At 47.5% G+C, this 20,633-nt stretch overlaps 1 protein-coding gene across 4 annotated transcripts in view; it reads left to right on the forward strand.

The window, feature by feature from the left end:
• Positions 1-20,633, forward strand: part of LYN (LYN proto-oncogene, Src family tyrosine kinase) — a 109,326-nt gene that overhangs the window by 77,812 nt on the left and 10,881 nt on the right. For all 4 annotated transcript variants that reach the window (XM_061438777.1, XM_061438779.1, XM_061438778.1 and 1 more), the window contains exons 9-10: positions 2,591-2,773; positions 5,112-5,188. In XM_061438777.1, the coding sequence (XP_061294761.1) occupies positions 2,591-2,773; positions 5,112-5,188 (260 nt within the window). The remainder of the gene's footprint in view (positions 1-2,590; positions 2,774-5,111; positions 5,189-20,633) is intronic.

Below are 20,633 nucleotides of genomic sequence, written 5' to 3' on the forward strand. Positions count from 1 at the left end.
GCAGGTCCCAGAAAATCAGTGCCTTGGGGGAACTATATTAAGGAGGCGGTATTTCCCGAAGTGTGTTCTGGAAGATAAAAGGTACATGAAGATGTGTTCTGAGGTTGAGACAGTGTGGGAAATGCTGTGGTTAACCAAGCCAGACGGGCATCTTTCTTGCTGGGCTGTCTGCACTCCTGCTGTGTCTCCTGGGTGAGATGGCGTGGGGCAGGCAGGGGTTCCCAGGTGGCTCAACCCAGAGCCCTTTCTTTGCATAGAATCACTGTGTCCAGTTCTCTTTGAAAACTTTGAGAAATACTTATTTGATTCCTGTGTATTCTTTGTACTTTAGAGTTAGTAAAGTTTTTTCAAGGGCAAAGCTTTTCTTTCTGATTATAAAAATAATGCATATTCATTGTAGTAAAGTTGGTAAAGAGTTAAAGATATGGTGAGCAAAATTTAAATCACTCATAATTAAGCCAGTACTCAGTGTATTCTGGTGTATTTTCTTCCAGACAGTTGTCAGAGTGTGTGTGTGTGTGTGTGTGTGTGTGTGTGTAAGAGTATCTAATAGACTTATGGTGTGTGGGGTTTTTTGTCTTGGGATAAAAAACATTTTATTAATTAGAAAAAAATCTAATGAAACAGAGATCAAATTAATTAGAGAAAATGGGACAGTGCATATGGAGTTTTGTTTTACCATTGTTTTATAAAAACCTTTTGATTTCAGAATAATTTTAAGTTTTTTGGTAAAGATGATACAAAGAATTCTCATGTACCCTTTACTTAGTTGCCCCTAATGTTACGTGCTGTGCTGTGCTTAGTCACTCAGTCATTTTGCAGCCAATTTCATGTCCAACTCTTTGCAACCCCATGGACTGTATGTAGCCCACTAGGCTCCTCTGTCCATGCGCTTCTTCAGGCAAGAATATTGGAGTGGGTTGCCATTTCCTTCTCCAGGGGATCTTCCCAACCCAGGGATTGAACCCAGATCTCTGGCATTGCAGACTGATTCTTTGCTGTCTGAGCCACCAGGGAAGCCCAAGAATACTCAAGTGGATAGCCTATCCCTTCTCCAGGGGAACTTCCTGACCCAGGAGTCTAACTGGGGTCTTCTGCATTGCAGGCGGAGTCTTTTCCAGCTGAGCTGCTACCAAGGAAGCCCCCTAATGTTACATATATAGGTTTTGTTTTTCTTTTTATTATCATTTTTTAAGCACTTATTTATTTGTCCGCACCAGGTCTTCGTTGCAGCATGCATGATCTTTTTAGTTGCAGCATGTGGGATCTTTAGTTCAGTTCAGTTCAGTTCAGTCCAGTCGCTCAGTCGTGTCTGACTCTTTGAGACCCCATGAATCGCAGCACGCCAGGCCTCACTGTCCATCACCAACTCCCAGGGTCGACCCAAATCCATGTCCATGGAGTCGATGATGCCATCCAACCATCTCATCCTCTGTCGTCCCCTTCTCCTCCTGCCCTTAATCTTTCCCAGCATCAGGATCTTTCCCAATGAGTCAGCTCTTCGCATCAGTTGGCCAAAGTATTGGGGTTTCAGCTTCCACATCAGTCCTTCCAATGAACACCCAGGACTGATCTCCTTTAGGATGGACTGGTTGGATCTCTTTGCAGTCCAAGGGACTCTAAAGAGTATTCTCCAACACCACAGTTAAAAAGCATCAATTCTTCGGTGCTCAGCTTTCTTTATAGTCCAACTCTCACATCCATACATGACCACTGGAAAAACCACAGCCTTGACTAGATGGACCTTTGTTGGAAAAGTAATGTCTCTGCTTTTGCATATGCTGTCTAGGTTGGTCATAACTTTCCTTCCAAGGAATAAGCGTCTTTTAATTTCATGGCTGCAGTCACCATCTGCAGTGATTTTGGAGCCCAGAAAAATAAATTCTGACACTGTTTCCACTGTTTCCCCATCTATCTGCCATGAAGTGATGGGACCAGATGCCATGATCTTCATTTTCTGAATGTTGAGCTTTAAGCCAACTTTTTCACTCTCCTCTTTCACTTTCATCAAGAGGCTCTTTAGTTCTTCTTCACTTTCTGCCATAAGGGTGGTATCATCTGCATATCTGAGGTTATGGATATTTCTCCTGGCAATCTTGATTCCAGCTTGTGCTTCCTCCAGCCCAGCATTTCTCATGATGTACTCTGCATATAAGTTAAATAAGCAGGGTAACAATATACAGCATTGACGTACCCCTTTTCCTATTTGGAACCAGTCTGTTGTTCCACGTCCAGTTCTAACTGTTGCTTCCTGACCTGCATACAGGTTTCTCAAGAGGCAGGTCAGGTGGTCTGGTATGCCCATCTCTTTCAGAATTTTCCACAGTTTATTGTGATCCACACAGTCAAAGGCTCAAACTCTTAGTTGTGTCATGTGGGATCTAGTTCCCTGACGAGGCATCAAACCTGGGTCCCCTGCACTGGGAGCTCAGCATCTTAACCACTGGACCACCAGGGAAGTCCCTAAAGGTTTTAGATAATGTTAACACTATAGAGTTTATAGAAGTTTTTTCTGTCTATAGCTAAATATTCTTCTAAGTCTGCATGAAGTTTTTGATGAATCACGACCTCCCTTCTTTTCCCTCCCTAGGTTACTATAACAACAGCACCAAAGTGGCCGTAAAAACACTGAAGCCAGGCACAATGTCTGTGCAGGCGTTCCTGGAGGAGGCCAACCTCATGAAGACGCTGCAGCACGACAAGCTGGTGCGGCTGTATGCCGTGGTCACCAGAGAGGAGCCCATCTACATCATCACTGAGTACATGGCCAAGGGTGAGTGCCCGCCCCCACCCGGGCTTGTGATGGCCCAGCCCTCAGAAAGGACACCCGGGCATGTGACGGCCCAGCCCTCAGAAAGGACTCCCGGGCGTGTGATGGCCCAGCCCTCGGAAAGGAGAACACTTAGACATTCAGAGACTCCTCAGATAATTCAGACTATCAACAGCAGGCTCGTTACAAGGGCTTCCCAGGTGGCACTAGTGGTAAAGAACCCGCCTGCCAATACAGGAGACATAAGAAATGTCAGTTTGATCCCTGGGTTGGGAAGATCCCCGGGTTGGGAAGATCCCCTGGAGGAGGAAATGGCAACCCACTCCGGTATTCTTGCCTGGAGAATCCCATGGACAGAGGAGCCTGGTGGGCTAGAATCCATGCGGTCACAAAGAGTTGGCACAACTGAAGTAACTTAGCATGCAGGCTTATTACAAAAACATCAGAAAACACAGGACAATAAAGCCCTTTCATAAGCCACCTCACTGGAAGTCATCTGTTATAAAATGAATATGTTGTCTTCCCAGTTTCTGTGCAGTTGTCTCCATGTACCTGCTGGCCTCAAGAATGAGACCCTAAACCTAGACGGCCCCCCAGACATACTTGTCAAATAAGTAAATACAGATATCACATATGAGTATTATTTTGGGTTCCAATTGTGAGTTCTCAGAATTGAAAACCAGTTCCTTGTCCTCTTTAGCATTATCTAAATGTTCAGAATGACACTTTAAAACGTAAATATTTGAAAAACTTGTCAAGGTCAAGTTCCTGCATCATCACAGAATCCCTGAAGAAGAGGTTTCAAGAAGCCATCTTTTCTCCCACTGCTGTCCCCTTCAGATCAAGGATCTTAAGTCATCATCCTTCTTCCTCCAGCTCAGGAGAAATGCTAACTTAACTGCCCGTGATTTCTAAAGAATCTTCTGAACGAATGAAGATGATACCTAAGCCATCATCCAGAACTAACAGTGACCTCCTGAGAATAGAGATTACAGTGTGATGCCATAACTGAATAGGTTAGAAAGATGAATATTGCATTTTCTTATTTAATATATTTCAGAATATTAATATCTCCTGGAGTCCTTCTAAAAAAGAATATTTTTTAAGCCCTATCAGGGCTTCCCTGGTGGTTCAGTGGTAAAGAATTCTCCCGCCAGTGCAGGAGACACGGGTTCTATCCCTGATCCTGAAAGATCCCACATTCCACAGAGCAACTCAGCCCAAGTGCCACAGATACTGAGCCTGTGCTCTGGAGCCCAGGAGCCACAACTACTGAAGCCCATGCACCTAGAGCCCATGCTTCACAACAAGAGAAGCCAGTGCAATGAGAAGCTCGTGTACCGCAGCTAGAGAGCAGCCCGTACAGCAGAGCCAAGAGAATGAATATAAAAAGATAAATACATTTTGGAAAAGCCCTATTACCTATTAGCTGCTGCCGTTCAGGAACCAGGCTCAGGATCAGACGCTTAAGCAGGAGTTCATAGATACCTGTGGGATTGATTAACTAGTAGTGTTCTTAACCATAAATGTCAATGGTAGCAGTGCCCACCTGGTACTGAGCAGTTACTATATGCCAGATGGCGCTTGATGTCGTCCCTGAGGAGCGCTCTCATCTTCCCCGCAGTCGAGGCTGCGCACCGCCGTTCTGTGTTATGGATCCACTGAGCGCTCACTACCTGCCATCACACTGGCACGTGCTTTAAAGCCCTCCTCCCATGGACTGTGGCAGAGTTTCTGGGAACTGCCCACTTGACAGGGGCTCAGACGAGGTACAGAACTTGCCCAAGGTCACCCTCAAGTTGGTGCTACAAGTTCTAGAAGAAGGAGCAGGGCGTGTTTTAGAGATGAAGTCCGGGGATGCTGCAGACGATGCCGGTGGGCACACTTGCTCCCTTTTAAGTGATATCTCACTTTCCTCCAAAGCACAGTTGGTTCATCACATCCTCACTGGGCACCTACGTGGTGCCTGAGAGCCGTGCTGGGCACGGATGAGTGCCAGCTGGGAAGACAGGCTGGTTTCTGTCCCAGAGAAGCCCTGCAGGATGCGTGCCATGGTGGCAGGTACAAATGCTCTGTAGCAAGAAAAGGAGCATCCACCATCACCCTTTCTTACCTGGAGCTCGTGTACATCTCACAACAGGTCAAAGGGGACACGTCAGAGGGGACTGGGTTTGACCAACATCAGGAAAAGGCACTGTGACCACACAGAATGGTAAAGCAGTCATTTCACCTGGTCCGTCCTCCCTGCCCTGCCAGTCGGAATGATCATTTGAATTTTGTTTGGATTTCTTTGTGTGTGTGCATGTTTGAACTGCACTGATTTGCTCTTCCTCATCAACAGGCAGTTTGCTGGATTTCCTGAAGAGCGATGAGGGGGGCAAGGTGCTGCTTCCGAAGTTGATTGACTTCTCTGCTCAGGTGACGTATGAAAAAGCAGCTGTAAAGCACTGTAAATGTCCCCCTGCTTCATACTCGAGATGGAACTGCACTTTCAGGGGGAAGGCATTAGGGTTGTGTTTCCTAGTAGACCTTCGAAGGACAGGTCCTTGGAGGTGGCGATGGGTGCTTCTCTTGGAACGTGTGTGCACGTGTTGAATGATGACATGGATGCTCTTGTGTCTGACCCAGTCCACCTCTTTATACTTGTATTCATTTCTGCATGAAAGATAGAAACAGCACCACTGAGCTGATCACTTTCGTGCATTCTGGAGATGAACTCCATGCAGTATAAGCATGGCACCTTCTCAGTGACGTATATGTAGTGTTTAAGTTACTAAGTTCTGATGCCTCAGTGTTCTGGGAAACAGAACTGTTTTCCTTCCCTGTCTACCCCACTTTCACTCCTTCTTGTTGGATGTGTCTTTAGAATTCTGAGAAATGTTCATTTGTAAGACTTCTAGTACTAGCCTCCGGCTGCCTAGGTGGCTCAGTGGTAGAGAATCTGCCTGTCATGCAAGAGATGTGGGTTTAATCCCTGGGTCGGGCAGAGCCCCTGGAGGAGGGCATGGCAACCCACTCCAGTATTCTTGCCTGGAGAATCCCATGGACAGAGGAGCCTGGAGGTCTACAGCTCATGGGATCACATAGAGTCAGACATGACTGAGCGACTAACACCTTCCTTTTTTAACTTTCTGGGAAGATGAGACCAGAGGAACAAATTAGTCCGCAGGTAAAGCAGTTTGAGTAGGAAAGGCCCCGAGCACACGCTGTGCAGCAGAGTGTCAGCGGGCAGAGTCGGAGCCCAGCATCATGGACTGAGCTGATGCCAATACTCAGCCACTTGGTGGCCACTGTCAAGACGCCTTTGCCTCTTTGGGTTGGTGTCTTCACCTGTTTAAGGGGCGTGGTCATTCCTGCTTCAAGGAGAGGTGTTGAGGGTAGAGTCAAATGAGCTGGCATGAACTGGGTGCTTCAGAGCCAATGAGGGGACACTGAAGAAACCCTGGGGGTGACTGTCCCCCTCCCTGCAGTAAAGGCGAGTGAGCAAGACGTCCTGCTTAGCCCTCACCTCGTATGCACAGCTGGGGCTCTCTACAGGTTCCTTATCCCAGTAGGCAATTCAAACGGCATCTGCAACTCCAATATCTAGTGTGGCAAGAAGAAAAATTGTTATGGAGGCTGGGGAGGCCACCCTGACTTTTGAACCCTCTTCTCAAACTCTCTAAGCCGCCCCTGTGAGGCTCTGTGGGACCCCCAGGCTCTGGGCCAACAGTTTGTGTTTTTTTGTTTTTTGTTTTTTAAGATTTTTTGATGTGGATCATTTTTAAAGTCTTGATTGACTTCGTTACAACATTGCTTGTTTTATGTTTTGGTCTTTTGGCTGAGAGGCATGTGGGGTCTTAGCTCCCCTACCAGGAATTGAACCTGCACCCTCTGCATCGGAAGGCACAGTCTTAACCACTGGACCTCCAGGGGAGTCCCCAGGCCCACGCTTTGAAAACCACTGCTGGGGAGTGAGAGGAGAGATGACTTGGGCTCAGCTCTGGACCCCGCACGGACAGGAGTCAGGGGTCCTGTCCTGTCTCAAAGGCAGAGGCTCATGAGCCCGTGTCACTCTCGGCACCATTATACGAGGCGGGGGAGCCCTGCCAAGGCTGGTGACATGGGAGTCCCCACTAGATGCGGACATTGAGGGGTGTCATAAGGGCTTATGCACCTGCTTCTCAGAAGGGGAAGGGAGCTGTGGAGGAGGAGGGCATGTGGCCTGGAGGCCTGGATGGTCATCCCTGTCCGGGTTCTCAGGGTCATTCTTGCCTGCCGTTCTGTAGGATGGAAATTAGCACATCGGGTTGTGTGCTATGTCTGGGTAGGACTTATCTTGTCACACTTATCTTATCTTTGTATCTGGTTTTGTATAGCTTATCTTATAAAACCTTATCTTGACATAGTTCTTAAGGTTCAAGTCAAGGCCTCCATCTCTAATCTTTAACTTTCAGACTGTGGGTTCCAGGAGGGGCCAGGGAGCAATTGAGGCACCCACCCCTGGTCATGGTCCAAGCCAGCGTACTGCATCCATCGCACAGGATGATGCTCTTCTTCATCCGTCTCAGGCTGGCTCTCCCAGCAGTGACTGCCGGGAATCACGTCTAGTTTAAGAGCAGGAGAATTGAGTGTCTGTGGAGGGTCGGCAGCACCAGGGAGCCCCTAGCAGGCGAGGTCAGCACAAAGCTCAAGGTCCTTACAACCGAATTGCATCTCCTTGAGACCATCTTTGTTCACAGGGCAAACCTCGCCTCAACTCCCCCCCAGCCCTCCCCTCTAGGGGGAGCTACTGAGATCTCCTGTTGTCTGTTATTAACTGTCACCCATTTCATCTGCTCGTGGCTTTTCTTATTCTAATATTGGAGGGACCTGCACCTTGGCAGTGAGGGTGGGGCATGTATGCCTCAGTTTCCGTTTGAAATCCTACACCGCACGCATCCAATCGCTGTCAACCATGCCGGCCACCCCATCCCTCTGTGATAGTCAGTTCCCTTTGTGACTGGCTCTCCCCACCCTCCTCCGTCTTCATGGGCCTTTCTGAAACCATCTCTGTACAAAGAAAGTCATCTCTGAATTGCTTCTCCTTTTCCCCTCCATCATGTGCCGGTAATGAACATTGTCGCTTTCCCATAGTGAATAACTTGAGAATAGTAAATATTCATAAAGCTGCCCCAAGGTGACACATGGAGAAGGAAATGGCAACCCATTCCAGTACTCTTGCCTGGGAAATCCCGTGGACAGAGGAGCCTGACGGGGTGGCAAAAAGTCGGACACAACTCAGCGACTAAACAACAACAATCAATAAGGTGACACAGGACACCCAGGTTGCTAATAATCCAACCTTCTTACCCCTTACCTCCACTAGGCTATTGAAAGCGGAAATGGGGTAAAACAGAAGCACTGGTGAGTCTGAGTGGTATTTGAACTCAACGATCAGTAACCTATAAAACACTTCTATGCTTTCTTTCTTCCATTTGCACTGTCAGTAGCATCAGAGATCTGGGAAACTGAGTGTTCACAAGAGGCTATGGTTAAATTTAGTAGTTTTTGCAACAGTAGACTGAGAGCAGAAATAAACCAGTTGACTGATTCCCAGCCCCAGAAGAATAAGGAAACAGGGGTGAGGGTGGGGCATGTGAGGGGCAGTGTTGGGACTTTTCCCAGACTCTCCTCTCAGCAATTCTTCCCTCTCCCCACCAGCCACTTCCCCATGTTCCACTCCCCTCCGCAAGCTCCCTCAGGGCCCGTCAAGATAGGAAGTGAGTTGTGAGAGCTGATTTCATCACTTCCTGTCTCAGGATGAGTTCTGAAAGGTTCCTCGGAGCTCCAGTGTCATCGACCAACCCACCTCTCCAGCCACCCGTCTTCCTCTCCACTTAGTGGAGATTAAGAAATCCCAACTGAGTCAGCTGTATCCAGTGCTTTTCTGGTATTAAAAGCATCTTGTGCTGAAGTAGAAAAATGACCCTTTTGCAAAGGAAGTTTGATACTTTCAAAGCAGAGAGACTTTGTCCAACTGCTTTCCAGCCCTTGCCTCATGTAAGAGAAAAAAATGAACTTGGAAAGAGGAGTGGGTGAAATCTGTGGGAATTTCCTTCAGCAGAGATGGAAATGGGCTTGTAGACTCATCAAACAGAGAAGGAAAGGAAGTTGGGACTTCACAGTTGCAATATGGAGGTCAGATAAATCATCTTGTAATTCAGGGGAATCAAGACATTTCTTGAGCTTTGGGGGTATAAAAAGTACCAAAAGTCAAAGAACACGCAGTTATGTGTGAGTAAAGCTGCAATACTGTCCATGGCATTTTCCGGGCAGGAATATTGGAGTGGGTTGCCATTTCCTCCTCCAGTGGACCGTGTTTTGTCAGAACTCTTCACCATGAACCATCCATCTTGGGTGGCCCCGAACAGCATGGCTCACAGCTTCATTGGCTTACACAAGCCGCTTCACCGTAATGAAGTTGTGGCATGCTGCAGTCCATGGGTCACAAAAAGACAGTGCTTAGCGACTGAGCAACAACAAAACTGCAGTAAAAGTGGGAAAATCAAAGTTGTTGTTATAATCATGGCAGCGAGTAACATCTCTTTAACTCTTTCTGGATGATAGAACAGTTCTACCTCCATCATTTAACTCAAGCCCAAGAACCCTGAAAGCATTTATATTGTTTAGTGGCTCAGACGGTAAAGCGTCTGTCTGCAATGCAGGAGACCCAGGTTCAATCCCTGGGTTGGGAAGATCCCCCAGAGAAGGAAATGGCAGCCCACTCCAGCATTCTTGCCTGGAAAATCCCATGGACTGCGGAGCCTGGTAGGTTACCATCCATGGGGTCGCAAAGAGTCGGACATGACTGAGTGACTTCACTTTCACTTTCACTTCGATACATTTTACAGATGGAGGGGTGACCTTGGACTTGTCCAAGGTTACAGCTAGTGGTAGAATTGCTGGGCTCCACTGTGGCTCCTCTGACTCTAGATAACTGGTCCTTTCCTCTGCACCCCACTGTAATTTCATGATCAGAATTGCCCTGTGGTCATCTGCACCTGACATTTTGCTGATATGTGTTTTCTCCTTTTATAGATTTTGATTTTCAGAATTAATAATATCTCTAGTTTTTTTTTTCCCCCAAAGAATCTCTTTTGCCAAGATGCAGGTCTTTGTGTCACATCGTGATTATGCTCAAGATACATTTTGCCTTCTCGTGTTAAAGGGTAGGACACATTTAAATTGGAAATTGAGGAACAAGGCAGGTCAGATACCTCAGTCTATGATCATGTAGTTCTCAGCCTGTTTAGTACAAAAGTCTTTGACATTAGAGTGTCTGAGTCTGCCCTCATTGAAGTATCTACTGATCAAGAAAACAGGGTATAGATAGGGCATCCCTTGTAATAACTCTGAGTTGGAACCACCAGTCTGCAGAAATGGTCAATTCCACAAAATCGTCTGGACGGGTGCCACCAGCAACAAGGAAGCCCCCCGGTAACAGCTGGATGGTTTCCAGTGATGATTTCAGTGGAAGCTGAGCTGGGGCCTCATCCCCTTCCCTGTTTCAGGGTCTTCTCTGTCCCTGATTCCTGGAATCCCTTCCTTTGCCTCCGGAGCCTCCTCCCTAGACCTGACTGCTCCTCCTCCCTGTGCCCACCCCACGCCCCTCCTGGCCTCTCTCAGTCATGCTCTCCAAACAGTTGATACCTGGTATTTCTTGAATTGAATCGTTTGGTCGTTGTTTTTAAAAGCAGGTTCATATTGACTTTTTCTATGCAGGAAAAAAAATGGAAGAAAATGACTTCAAGTGACCTTTACCCAAAATCTTTAGATGCTTTTGTAGCCTTTCACAGATGAGTCCTTCCTTCCCCACCCATGGAATACCTGCTTTAAGACACTTGTGTTACCTCACTCCCTGGCTTCAGAAGGCTTAAAACTGAGTCGCCAAAAGTCACTCCATCCCCAATTTAAGAGGAGTTTGTTGTCTTTGGCGTTCATTTTGAGGTCAAGGTGGAGCTGGAGGCACTTTCCCCAGCTTCACTTTCAGCCTGGGGTCCTGCTCAAAGGCCAGAAGGGCAACTCTGTGACCACAGGGCCACCAGAGCAGAGAGGTGATGCCCAGGGCCACATGGTGCCCTGCCACAGGTGCCACCCTGCAGCCTTGCCCTCTCCGTGCACCGAGACCCGTTCCTCAGCCTCCAGCTCCCCCAGAGCCCTGCCCGAGGATGTAGCCCCAGATGGTGGGCTCATAGGTCCTGCCCGGCCCCCTACCCTAGTGGCAGTGGGCTTATCCTTGAGCAAACCCTCCTGGCAAGAATACTGGAGTGGGTTGCCATTTCCTTCTCCTGGGGATCTTCCCAACCCAAGGATCAAACCCAGGTCTCCCGCACTGCAGGCAGATTCTTTACCATCTGAGCCACCAGGGAAGCCAAAAAATTCCTGATGAAGACGGCCCTAGGCTTCTTCAGGTTTGCAGCCCACCAGGGTCCTATCTCAGTGTCTCTCCCAAGCCCACTCTTGGAGACCACCCACTCTCTCTTTTCTATTTCTTTCAGTGCACCTACTGCAGTGTGAATATTTGGGCAGTTTTGGTTTATCTCTGTGTCCCAGACACTCAGCACAGTGCCTTGCATGCAATAGGTACTCAATAAATATTTGTCGAATGACTGCACTGACCCACGCGGGGGCTGCCCATGTTCAGTTTAAAACAACAGAGCCTGCTTCGCGTGACTCTGAATGAGTAATTAGAAGAGCCTGTGTTTCTGGGGTTTTCTGGGCCACTCTTCAGGCGGATTTACCCATGAAACATGTTCCTGGTACATTACTTTCTCCCCTCCCTCTGACTGTGCTGACTTCCCTTTACCAAGCTCACATGATTGGTCAAAATCACAGTGAGAGAAAAAGAAGGAAGTAGAACAGAAGTAGCCAGGCCTTTCTGAAAAGACAAAGAGCTGACTTGTTTCCACTCTCTGTGGAGTAAAGAACTCCAGGGGGATGAGAAACTATAAATGAAATGTTGCACATGGCAGCCAGTGGCGGATGCTTTTAATCGGGAAAACACTTTTAAATGGACGAGTTTTTCCTCTCTAGTGCCATTCAGATTCCTTTGAGGCTGGAATTCAAGGAGCGAAGGGGCTGGCAGGCTTTTCTTAGCAACTGGGGTTTCTAGCCCTTGTTACCTGTTACACACACACACACAGTCGTGTCTATGACATCACTATCTGACCTGCTCTGAGCTGGAGAACCACCTGCATGTTGCTTGGTAACCATCATATTATACTCAGGTTGGCAGCCGTATGTTTTAGCTGCTCTTCTTCATCGTTTCCACACCTTCCATCTCCCCTTCTCTGGACCCCCGGCTTTGAGATCCACCAGCCCACCATCCATCCCCAGGATCCCCAGGCACTGCCTCTCCGCGCGACACTCGCCCAGGCACCCCCTCCATCCCCCAGAGCCCCAGCCACTGTTGGTGGCCATCCAGGCGTGTAGACCCTCACACTCAGTCCTTCTGTTTCTTGACTTCCTCTCCCCCAGGACTCTGTTCTCACCTGCTGGAGCCCCACCATGGTTATGGCCAGAGACTCTGCCCCCGGGCCCCCATTCCTGCCCTTCATCCCCCACCCCGCATCTGCCTGGCTCCTGCTCCAGGCCTCCATGTTTCCTCCTCTGCACGCCCCCCATGTTTCTTTTCTCCCCTGACCTGGCTTCTGTGCGCCGCCTGCCCCCTCCTTTATCACTTACGCTTGGGTCAAGCCCAGCCCTTCACCTGTTGGGCCCCCATGTGTGTGCACCAGCCGTGACCACTGCTGACGGAAGGCGCTGGCTCTTCTGCTTCTAGACCAGGGGTCGAGCTGCCTAGGGACCCCACTCACACACACGTGTCCCCAGACCGAAAGCCCTCCCCCTCCCGCTCTCCTGGGTCACTTGCTGTCGCTCCCTGGGAAGGAGAAGCCAGCACGCTCACTGCTTCCTGACTGAGGCCACCTGCACTGGGCACCAAGACCTGTCCCCTCTTCCTTCAAGACGTGTGTGCGCGTTTAGTCACTTCAGTCATGTCTGACTCTGCAACCCCATGGACTGTAGCCCACCAGGTTCCTCTGTCCCTGGAATTCTCCAGGCAAGAATACTGGAGTGGGTTGCCATTTCCTTCTCCAAAGGGTTTTCCCAACCCAAGAATCGAACCCACATCTCTGGCATTGCAGGCTGATTCTTTACCACCAAGCCACCTGGGAAGCCCTCCTTTCAAGACATTGCCCTAGAAATTCTGCCCTGCTGTTTTCCCTTCATTTCTGTGCCGTTCCCATAGGAACCATGATACAGCGCCCCTTCTCCTCCACACCCCTCTCCAGCTGCCTCTACCTCCAGTTCACTCCACCCCGTCACGACAAAGGTCCTTGAAGGACCACATTCTCTCTTCACAATTCTTCCCCTCCGGCTCTCTTTCAAGCCCAACAGCTCTCGAGCAAACAGCTCTGGACAAGTCACCTCAGTGACCCCATGACACAAGTCCAAGGGCATTCCTCAGACTCACAGCGGCATGCTTGATCTCTCTCTCCTCCCAGACATTCCTCTTCACTTGACTTGTGGGACACTGCTCTCTGGGTGTCCTCCCACTTCACTGGCAGTTTCCTCCTCAGCTCCCAGCATTTAAACACTGGAAGGTCCCCGAAGTCAGTTCTCGGACCTCCTCTTTCTCCAGATTCACCTCCTGAGTGATCTCATTGAGAGCACAGTGTACTTCCCTAGGGCTGACATAACCAGCTACCACCAACTGGGTAGCCAAACCATCGGGAATTTTTATCCTCTCACAGTTCTGGAGGCCAGACGTCCTACATCAGTGTGTCAGCCGGCTGCACTCCCTCCAGAGGTTCTAGTGGAGGATCCTCCTGCCTCTTCTGCCTCCTGGTGGTTCCTAGAATTCCCTGACTTGCCAGAGCATCACTTTTTCTTCACGGGCCTTCTCCTCTCCGTGTGTCTCTCCATGTGTCTTCTCTTAAAACAACACTGCTCATTGGTTTAGTTGTTGTTCAGTTGCTAAGGCATGTCCTACTCTTTGCAACCCCATGGACTGCAGCATTCCAGGCCTCCCTATTCTTCACTATCTCCTGGAGTTTGCCCAGATTCATGTCCCTTGAGTCAGTGATGCCATCCAACCATCTCGTCATCTGTCGCCCTCTTCTCCTGGCCTCAGTTTTGGTTTAGGGCCCACCCTAAATTCAGGATGCTTCCCTGGTGGCTCAGACGGTAAAGAATCTGCCTACAATATAGGACACCTGGGTTTGATCCCTGGGTTGGGAAGATCCCCTGGAGGAGGGTATGGCTACCCACTCCATTATTCTCACCTGGAGAATTCTATGGACAGGGGACCCTGTCAGGCAACAGTCCAGGGGTTTGCAAGAGAGTCAGACATGACTGAAGCAACTTGGCAGGCATGCACTGTTTCTTTATTGTCAGTTGTGTGTATGTAGTATAGATGAAATCATGCATCTTTTCCTATATTTATTCTTTGTTTGCAGTTTATTTTTCTGGAAATTCTTTCTTTAAGCTTTTAACCATTTTTTTTTGTTATTAGTTCATCATTATCCATCCTTTCTAATTATTCTTTTCATTGCATATTAGCTTTGTACCATATGTGCTGTGTTATATGTATTGAACTGAATATTACAGTTTTTCATTTACTTAAGAACTCTCCAGGGACTTCCCTCGTGGTTCAGTGGCTAGGGCCCCATGCTCCCAATGCAGGGGGTCTGGGTTTGATCTTTGATCAGGAAACTAGATCCCACATGCTGCAGCTAAGACTCAACACAGCCAAATAAATAAATATAAACTAAACCTTTTTTTAGTTTTAATTCTCCATCAACATGTATGTACCTATTAAAGTATAATATTCTATTCCTGTAACTGTACCGTGATTTCCTTACCATTCCTTGGTTTATGTTTGGGGAATCTCCACTTTTCCATTAATACAAGTAACAAAACCTTTCTTTACTTACTGCACCTGTTTCCTTATGCCCCAGTTGCCACATAATAAGATCAGAGTAGGAATGTTTTCGAGTCACTTGACAGTTTTAGTTTTCATTGAGCAGATTTGCACATTTGCATCCCGCGACTTGTCCCTCTGCTGGAGGTGTGTGGGGCAAACCCCGTCAGGCCACATTCCTCCTTAGAGGCAACATTGATCTGGCCCTGTAAAAGCTTGGGCAGAAGAACCAGTGGCTTTTGTCTCATTCCTCCATCCTTGGGATAAGTTGAGAACATTTTGCTTCCTTCTTCTCCTTCTAAGGTGATAAGCACAGTTCATTAGCCGCAGGTCAGAGTAGGTCGTCTTGATAACAGTAGCAGCAGTGAAATTGATGCAGAAGAGGGGACAGTAAGCGAAGGAGATTTCTGATCTTAGTGTTGGTTATTCACTGCCCTCTCCTGGGGGTACAGAGTGGGGAGTCCCCGACCTGACTGGGAGGAGGTGATCATTGCCAGGTCATCCCTTTTCAGCCTCAGGCAGCCGATACCAGGGAACCCATCAGTGGACATGGAGTCCAGCTCCAGATCCTCCCAAGGGTGATGGCAGCCGCTCAGCAGGGGAGGCAGTGTGAGCAAGGCTGCACTCGGGCACCTGGGGGCAGCGTTCTGCCCACTGCCCCTTGGAGATCAGCCCTACTTTCCATTCACCAATACGACCACATCTGGATGTGGGTCTTATTATTAACAGTGCATGCTCAGTCGCTTCAGTCGTATGTGACTCTTTATGACCCGTCCTACCTGGCAGACGGTAGCCTGCCAGGCTCCTCTGTCCATGGAATTCTCCAGGCAAGAATACTGGAGTCGATTGCCTTGCCCTTCTCCAGGGATTATTAATAGTAGTAGTAATAATTTTTTTGTGGTTTAAATAGTAAATTTTATGTTATGTACATTTTCCCACAGTAAAAAAAAGTTGCTTAAAAAAAAAGGGAAATCACTACTATTTGCTATGATCCCATTTCGTCTTTTTTTTTTTTTTTTTTTTTACCATTTAAACTTTTTATTTTATACTGGAGTATAGCCAATTAACAATACTGTGGTAGTTTCAGGTGGACAGCAGAGGGACTCAGCCGTACATATATGTGTATCCATTCTCCCCCAAACTCCCCTCCCATCCAGGCTGCCACATAGCACTGAGCAGAGATTCATGTGCTGTACAGTAGGATGTATTAATGTTAGGAATCATTCATCTCCATCTTGCATTGAGTGGTCTTGCATTCTCCTTTTCAGTCTCATCTGGACTCTCTCAGGTGATGCTATTATCACATTTCATAGAGTGGAAAAGTTGAGATTTTGAGAAGAAACTTGCCCTGTTTTGTATAAAACCCAAGATGACTTACTGTAAGTCTCTGACGCACAGTCACAACCATCTGACTATCTTCTGAGGCGTTGTTGGTCTACTTCCTGCTGATCCCTGGTTGTGTATTCACATCACGGCCAGGTCTATTTGAGGTTAGATTGAGGAGTGGCCTGGGGAGGAAGTGGTATGGGAGGAGCCCTGACCACTGCCCAGTTTGACGTGGTCCCCCCAGATGTGCATGGGCGTCCCTGGCCAGGGTGCCACCACAAGCCGCAGAATGCACTGTGCAGTGCAGTGCGGTGGGTGTGGCCCAGTCTGCAGCATCCAGCAGACTCTCCGCCTTCTGTTCCTGCTTTCCCACGGCTGGAAGCTCCCCGTTTTACGTTTCAACTGTGATAAAATACACATAACGTAAAGTTTACCATTTCATCCATTATTAAACGCACAGTTCAGTGGCATCCGGTTTGCAGTGGCATTCCCACTGCTGTGTGGACATCACCGCCATCTATCTCCAGAACCCTTTTCATCCTGCCGAACTGACACTGTGCACCCATGAAACGTTACTCTGCTCCTCCCTCGCTCCGGCCCTCAGCAGCCATTACTCGCCTTTCTGTGAATGTGATCCTCTAAGTGCCTTGCATGAGTGGAATCGTTCAGTATTTGCCCTTCTTAATGATTTATGGCTTATTTACTTCTCTTAGCTTACTGTCCTCAGGGTTTATCCGTGTCGTAGTCTGTGTTAGAATTCTATTCCTTCTTATGGCTGAATCATACTCCATTGTTTGTATAGACTGCAATTTGTTTTGTTTTTTTTTAATTTCGCCCACTGACGGACACTTGAGTTGTTTCTACCTTTTGGCTATCGTGAATAGTGCTCCTATGATCAGGGGTGCATCTGTCCAAGATTGTGCAAATGTTAACTATCTACTTTTGGTTCTTTGGGCTTTATACCCAGTAGTGGAATTGATGGATTGTGCAGTAATCCTATGTTGAATTTTTTGAGGAACGCTCATTCTGGTTTCTACAGTGGCTGTACCATTCTACATTCCCATCAGCAATAGCTAATTTCTCTACTTTCTCAACACTGTTTATTTTCTTTTTGTTGTTGTTTGACTGTTTTTATAACAACTGTCCTAATGGATATGAGCTGGTCCAATAAGTTTTTGCAGGAAAAAGTCTATGAGAATTAGTTGACAAATGGCTCTTTCTTTTCTGCTAATGATGATAAATCTCTTTGATGGAAACTTACTGCTTTAAGTATGATTATTTTGTGATGCTGTCTGTGTGGAAATTGTGTCTTCCTGAGGCTTTGTGGGTCCTTGCATGCTTTTGGATTGATTTTTTTTTTTAAATTTGGCTAAACTGGGTCTTCACTGTGGCATAAAGAATTCTCTAGCTACAATGCACGGGCTGTCTAGTTGCCCCGTAGCATGTGTGATATTAGTTCCCCAACCAGGGATCAAACCCCTATCTCCTGCATTGGAAAACAAATTCTTAACCACTGGATCACCAGGGAAGTCCCTGAACCGATTAAATTTTGATCTATCAGAGAACCTCACCAGCCCTAAGTTTGTATGTGTCAAACTCTGCCCTCATCTTTCAGCTATGAAGATATTACAGACTGCTCACTTTAGTGTGGCCATTTGTTACATGATCTAGTTATTATTTCTCCTTTCTCTCCTTTCCCCTGATGTCAACTTGCAAGCATTCTACAGTTTGTAGCCCTTTTAAAAGGAAAAAGCTAGTACAGATACATAATTAAGGGCACAGGGGGTAGGACCAGCCAGCTTTGGATTCAAATCCAAGTCTGTCTAGGGGAAAAAATCTCACTTCTCCAAGACTCAGCTTTACTAGGAATGTTGGCTACTTCCCAGGCTTATTTTAGGGATTATAAATGCCTGGTGAGGTGCCTGGGCAGAGTGAGCAGCCAATACACGGTGGCTGTCATCATTACCGCCGCTCTTGTCATCATCACCGTCACTGTCCCCACCGTCCTCGTCATCATCTCCGTTGTCATCACCATCAGCATCAAAGCCATAGTTTCCATTATTTCTTAGAAGTTTTGCTGGAAAAAGAGGAATAAAGAAGAATGTTTTTAATAACCCAATAAAGCTAAAACATAATTTCTAAGAAATGTGATGCTCCAACATAGCAAGGAATGAGCTCTCTAAACCATCCCTTCCTTCATCCAAATTATGGACTAAAGAGTGCAGGGATCCAGTATGGAGGCTCAGTGAATATTGGTAGAAAAGTACATCTATAGGAAGTATCACCTGCCACAAAGTAAATGCTGTGCCATTTGGAGTGCCAAGGAAATGTGTTCTTACTTAAACTTTCTTTTTAAAGACTGTTTTCTCTGCATTTTATTTTCCTTTTGTCATGAAATGGTCTTTTCAGATCCATTTAGGATTAACCCCAGGGTGATGGAGAGAACCCTTCAGATAGGCTTGAGAGGCTTTTACCCTTTGGCTCGGTTCCAGCTTATTAATATTAACACTATTAGTATTTTGTAATCTCCCTAGGGTTTTTGCAAGTGATTAATTATTTGAATTCTATTTTTCCCAAGTGTAGGAAGAAAGTACGTATCTAGAGAGTAAGGCAAACAATGCCTCATGGGACAGGTGCCACGACATGCCACAAGAAAACCAAAGTTCAGTCTTTCCTGCTTTCTGGCAGGTTTTTGCTCTTTCTCTCTCACTGCTCATCTAAGTGACAAATGTTTTCCAACTGGCCAATTCGAAGACAGGCTGGGTTTTCAGTTCCAGTTTTCTTTCGGGCTGGAATTTCCTGGGGCAGATTTTAGCTTTGCTCGAGAAATCACAGCAAGTCCGTCAATTAGGTTCCTTTATTCCATCCGCTCTGTCTCATGTGGGCTCTGCTCATTAAAATTTTACAAATTACTCATTGAGCAAGATAGCCTGTTACTCGCCCGTTTCTCAGAACAGCGGCTTCCCGGTATGTGGGGTCAGAGCCTCCTCTCTGGTCCTGTCTGGGAAGCTGCTTGGCAGTCGCCCAATGGTCACACTTTTTCTTCTCACAGCATGTTGAAAGGCCTCCCTGGAGAACAGCCAGAGGCTGGGGGTCTGCTTATTTAGCCCCATGATGAGATTGGGGCTTCCCTCATGGCTCAGTGGTGCAGAATCTGCCTGCAATGCAGGAGCCCCAGGTTCGAGCCCCAGGTCAGGAAGATCCCCTGGAGCAGGGAATGGCTACCCGCTGCAGTAGTCTTGCCTGGAGAATCCCATGGACAGAGGAACCTGACAGGCTACAGTCCATTTGGTCTCAAAGAGTTGGACATGACTGAAGCGACTGAGCAGGCACGCATGCAAGATGAGATTGACCTCTAACTCAGGAAGCATCATTTTTAATGTCTTCTCAGTGCCTAGAACTTTTACTGGGTACCAGATGCCTGGGAAATGTTGCCAGAAGCTGCTGGGTTACTGCTCAGGTGGGGGTCCCAGTGGTTCACTCCCAAGTGGTTCCTCCCTGTCTTCTTGGGATAGTTTACAGGCACACACACACACACACACACCTGCACACAGAAACATTAAAGAGAGAAAATGTCACCATATATTTCCATTGATGGTAGAAAAAGAGGAACTAGACATGTATGCCTGCCACGCTATTTGACCTCAGGAAATGGCCAGCCCATGTGACCGTCAATCAAGGTAGCTTTAAACCAAGAGTCCAGACACATCACCAACCTTGTCTCCTTGTATGATTATTCTCATTTTAAGTCATAGGGGAGGTTTTTACTTCAAATTTCCACTTGCTTCACACACAGACTCTCTAGTACAGAGTTGGAAATTAGCCCATGGAGAAAGAGACATTTTTAGTTCTTCTTTAGTGTTGGCAGGTGGTTCAGAAAGTCAAAGTTTTCTCATGTTTGCGCATCACTGAGCCTGATGCTGGCGTGATGCCGACGTGGCTCAAGAGGTAGAGAATCCCCTCCGACTATTTAAAGCTGAGAGGTTAAATCAGTTTTCTAAGCCCTGTCAATAACGGCCTGACCCCAGAACCTTGATGTGCAGGAAGAGGTTCCAGTTTCCCTGCCTCTGAGCTGTGAGCCTAGTGTTCTCCCTAAGTTACAAAAGAAACAGAAGCTCAGGACACATGTTCTGTGCTGCCCACCATCTGGGCCATCAGCCCCCGTTTGGCACCCTCGCCTCTCTGCCTGGGCTCCTTCCTGCCGGCTGTGGTCATCTTGCTCCTTATTTCTCCTCAGTTGAGTTGTGTGGGGACCTCCTTTCCCCAGCCTTAGGAGGACTATCGTCCATCCATTCATGAGGCTGAGACTGAGATTTCATGCCAGTCTGTCTAGCACTTCAAATCCTAAGACAGCTGAAGTTAAAAGCACTGGATCTAATGCAATGCTTCTTCAAGTTCACTGTGCAGACAAAGAGCTTATTAAAATCCGGGTTCTTACTGAATGAATCAGGATCAGAGTCAAGCTCCTGGGAAGCGACAAGGGCCAAGGCAGTTCTGCACCTGGGCTGCCCATCACAACCAGCCAGGGAGGCCTCACTCTTAGGGATGCAGGTTTAGGTGGTTTAGGGTGAGAACTGGGTTAACATAAGAGGC

This window comes from Bos javanicus, chromosome 14, assembly GCF_032452875.1.
Source record: "Bos javanicus breed banteng chromosome 14, ARS-OSU_banteng_1.0, whole genome shotgun sequence".
Lineage (NCBI taxonomy): Eukaryota > Metazoa > Chordata > Mammalia > Artiodactyla > Bovidae > Bos > Bos javanicus.